Source organism: Athene cunicularia, unplaced genomic scaffold (assembly GCF_003259725.1).
Source record: "Athene cunicularia isolate RWA unplaced genomic scaffold, athCun1 SCF_37, whole genome shotgun sequence".
NCBI classification, from domain to species: Eukaryota; Metazoa; Chordata; class Aves; order Strigiformes; family Strigidae; genus Athene; species Athene cunicularia.
Window position 1 is genome coordinate 19,856 of NW_020799455.1, and position 4,524 is coordinate 24,379.

The 4,524-nt window shown below is 48.8% G+C and overlaps 1 protein-coding gene across 1 annotated transcript in view; it reads right to left on the reverse strand.

Moving 5' to 3' along the window:
- Positions 1–1,685, reverse strand: part of LOC113490839 — a 2,697-nt gene extending 1,012 nt beyond the window's left edge. Inside the window, exons 1-2 of the mRNA XM_026867435.1 lie at positions 1,536–1,685; positions 71–478 (exon numbers count right to left, since the gene is read on the reverse strand). Of these exons, the coding sequence (XP_026723236.1) occupies positions 71–421 (351 nt within the window). The 5' untranslated portion in view covers positions 422–478; positions 1,536–1,685. The remainder of the gene's footprint in view (positions 1–70; positions 479–1,535) is intronic.
- Positions 1,686–4,524: the final 2,839 nt, after the last annotated feature.

Below are 4,524 nucleotides of genomic sequence, written 5' to 3' on the forward strand. Positions count from 1 at the left end.
CCCCTCGGGGGCCAGAGCTTCTGCCCTGGCCCTCGGCTGGCCCAGCCTTACCCCTGCCGCCCTCACTCACCGCTGGCCCGAGCCGGACTGCAGCGGGTGCTGCCGCCCAGCACCCTGGTGACACCCTCGGGGACTTCTCCTCTGTGATGTCACAGGAGCCAGAGCCCCACGGGGAAACCCGCCGCTTGGGCCACGGACACGGGCCACGGACACTGCCCCCGGCTCTGCAGCCCCTGCAGCTGGCACAGCACAACCCCCCTGGAAGGACAGAGCTCCCGGGGCCCCTAAACCGCCCCAGACAGAGCAGCAGGGCAGCATGAGGGCAGCCCTGGCTTGCACCGGGAGCTCCACGGCCCCGCCTGGGCCCCAGGGCTGGGCTCCTGGATACTCCAACCTGTGTTGGATTGTTATAGACCTGCATTGCACCCAGAGACTTCTGACTGCCTGGCCTGTCAGGAAATCAGATACGCCCTGGTCACAGAATCACACAGAATCGTCTAGGTTGGAAAAGACCTTGAAGATCATCCAGTCCAAACCTTGACCTAACATTGACAGTTCCCAACCACACCAGATCCCTCAGCGCTGGGTCAACCCGACTCTTCAGTCACTTCAGGGATGGGGACTCCCCCCCTGCCCTGGGCAGCCCATTCCAACGCCCAACAGCCCCTTCTGCAAAGAAATCCTTGCTCAGAGCCAGCCTGACCCTGCCCTGGCACAGCTTGAGGCCATTCCCTCGGGGCCTGGCGCCGGGGCCTTGGCTCAAGAGACTCATCCCCCCTCTCTGCACCCTCCTGGCAGGGAGTCGCAGAGGGCCAGGAGGGCTCCCCTCAGCCTCCTCTTCTCCAGACAGAACCCCCCCAGTTCCCCCAGCCGCTCCCCAGCAGACCTGTGCTCCAGACCCTGCCCCAGCTCCGTTGCCCTTCTCTGGCCCTGCTCGAGTCATTCAATGGACTTTTTGGGGTGAGGGGCCCAGAACTGAACCCACTCATCGAGGGGCGGCCTCACCAGTGCCGAGCCCAGGGCTCAGATCCCCTCCCTGTCCCTGCTGGCCACGCCAGTGCTGACACAAGCCAGGATGCCATCGGCCTTCTTGGCCCCCTGGGCACACTGCTGGCTCCTGTTCAGCCGGCTGTCAATCACCCCCCAGGTCCCTCTCTGACTGGCAGCTCTCCAGCCACTCCTCCCCAGGCCTGTAGCCCTGCTGGGGGTTGTTGTGGCCCAAGGGCAGCCCCCGGCATTTGCCCTCCGTGAAACTCCCCCAGTTGGGCTCAGCCCATGGCTCCAGCCTGTCCAGGTCTCTCTGCAGAGCCTCCCCACCCTGGAGCAGATCCACACTCCCATCCAACTGGGTGTCATCTGCAAACTGACTGAGGGGGCACTCGATCCCCTCCTCTAGAGCATCAGTAAAGATGTTAAACAGGAGTGGCCCCAAAACCCAGCCCTGGGGGACACCACTCGTGACCGGCCACCAACTGGATTTAACTCCCTTCACCACCACTCTTTGGGCTCGACCATCCAGACAGTTTTTTAGCAAGCGAGAATGATGAATGTGGGTCTGTTAGTGGCCGTATTCCCACTGTCTAGCAAGGAAGAAATGTAATGTGTGTAAAAAAAAAAAAAAAAAAGGCCTTTTCCCCACAGCAGCAACTTCTTTTTAACATCATTTAGGCAGGGATAAACCAGCATGACATAAATAAATAAATAAATAAATAAACAAACCAACCCCTCCTGGTTCCTGAGCCACTTCCAGACCTGCTGGGTCGGGTTTTTGCTGGTGTGAGCGCAGAGCTGCAGGCGTGCGATGGGTACGGACACGCACACCCCCGGCCAGGGCAGGCACAGACCGGGAGGGCTTCTCCTTGCATCTGAAGGAGACACCGTAACTGCTGGAAAACAGAATTCAGAACGCAGTGTTACAGCTGCAGGAGGTGAGCAAAGTACGCTGGAAATACATTAAATCAGTACAGGCATTTTACACTCAGACAAAACATTTGCTCCCATTACACCCCTTCCTACCTGTTGCAGGGACCCTTTATTTGCAGGGCGAGGCTGTGAGGCAAGACACACCAATATGGTTAACAGTCAAGCTCCAACGTTTATTAGAAAAACAAGTCCTTATATATTCCTGTGACAGCAAATCCGTGTGTTGCTCTGACGCATGCTCATTTCAAAAACTCGTTCCTCTCAGCACTTTCAACAACCGCTGCTAAGTGTGCACAACCGGTAGATAAATTTCTGCTTTGCTATTCTAAAGATTCCCTTCTTATCTGTTTCTTCGCTAATGAGCATGTTTATGTGCATGTACAGTTTAAATAATTTGAATATTGTCCATATTTTATTAATATTGTGAATATTATTTGCATATACGGTTTATTTTATATATATATATGCACATTTTGCAGTGTGAAAGTGCCAAAGTTTAGCACTTCAGGTGGCAATTTGCTGGCAACATAGGAAAAAATAATATATATATTTCAAGATATAAATACCCTCAAAAATTAATAAGAACTTTCATGAATTTTTTCACACATTCAGAGGGAATATAAACTGCCATACATGTCCTATTATGAGCAAAATAGAAGGTGTTTCCTTTCAGTCTTCACATTTAACATGATTATTTCTGCTTACCACTTCATAGCAGTGGCCCTTAAGGAGTGAAATTCACTTCCTCACATATCCTCTACGCAACCACTCACTTTCTGTATCCAACATCCTCATCCCTAGTGGCATCATCTCCAAAGCTGCAACAGAGGAAAAAGGAAACAGCAGACACCTCTGCAATGGTATTATGCCATTCGGGATGACCCTTTCCCATTCAAACTGGACAACAACTCTGATCCTACAGTCTATCTAGGACCTAAGAAAAAGCCCTTTGTGTCTTAAAATGATGAGGTTTTAAGAGTACTAACAAGAAGTCAAGTAAATAACAAGGATCAAGGAAAAGTGAGAGTCTGAGAAGGCTTTCAATTACATCAGGCTCCTTGTTTAGGAGAAATACAATTTGCATCATTATCATATAATGTGAACAGTCAAAAACTGGTCTACACAGTATTCTGTACAGATCTGAATCTTGGTCAAATATACAAACTTTGTAATACTTTCCCATTCTAAACTCCGGTTATTGCTGAAACTCAAGTGTTCGCTCAATGCTGCATTAGACAGACGTTCAGATTTTGCTTTTTATGGAATGGATTTTTGATGCACATTTTTTCACCTGGCATTACACAAGACAGAGTTTGATATACTGAAGGAAAGTAAGTAAACTATTTTGAAAGCATTTACTTGTAGCCAGAGTAATGGTGGAATATTTCAGGACCTGCTCCTCCTCAAGAGCTTGGCCACAGCTCAGTTTCTGAGCTCCTGTGCTGAAATCAATGCAAACGAGAAACAGGCAAAGTGCAAACAAAACATCTTCCCTCTTATTAGCAATAAAAGTTGATCATATCGAAATAGTTTCCTTTCACACTGGTCTGGAACAAGATGTTACAAAATGCAAATTAATCTCAGAAATAACTTAAAGTCATGTATTTAATTGCCTGAGAAACAAAGAGGCTGCCAATACTTGTCCTGTGCTCCCCTGGGTCTATTCCTCTTATCTTCCAGAATCACAGCTTCAGTATCGTCAACCATTTATTTTTTATGCTAAAGCTTCCTGCACATTTTCCAGCCTGGCTGCTCTTCAGTCTCCAGTGCTGCCTGTTTCTGATATGTGTGTGGCAACCACGGTGACAACAGGGGCTGGGGTCACTGATCCCCTCTGTCACCGGAGGAACGTGTGACCTTAACTGCTTTAACATGGACCAAATCCTCATCTGCTGTGAACTCATGGCGTTCCACTGAAGTGAATCACGCTGATTTAAACTGTTTGGCCTTTCAAACCTACAAGCCTCAGTAACCCCACCTGTAATTCTTCTCTAACTCTTGCAAAAGCCACACTTGGATGTGTATGATCTAATCACTCCTAGTACAGGGACTCCCAACTGAAGTGGATGAAGCAGGATTTTGTTAGCACCTTTTTTTATGCTGACCAAGTACAAAATCCCTTAATGGATCATAATGAAAATTGATAAACCCCTAACAATTCAGTCATGCAGCTCTGAAGATCCATATACCCGTGCTCCATTCCTGCTTCTCCCTAACTGTCTGCTCAGAGACACTGCTGAACACAGAGCGCTGCGACAGAGGGGCCATGGCCCACCTGACATCTCACGGTGAACAGGACTAAGCAATAAAAACTCTTCTGGGGGATCCGGATAAGTGACATGATTTTAAAAATGAAATAAATCAGTTTCTCTAATAGTATTCATGAAAGCAAACAGCGAAAGCTTTGCCTGACGTTAGGCAGACTAATTTACAGATAAGTCTTTGATTAATAGTAAGTTAGCAGAGTGGCTTGCCAGCCAGCCAGCCCCCAGCCCATACCTACTGCAAGGGGTTATTCCTTCCCAGATGTAGGATTCTGAGTTTGTCTTTGCTGAATTTCATAAGGTTCCTACTGGCTCATTCCTCCAGCCTGTCTAGATG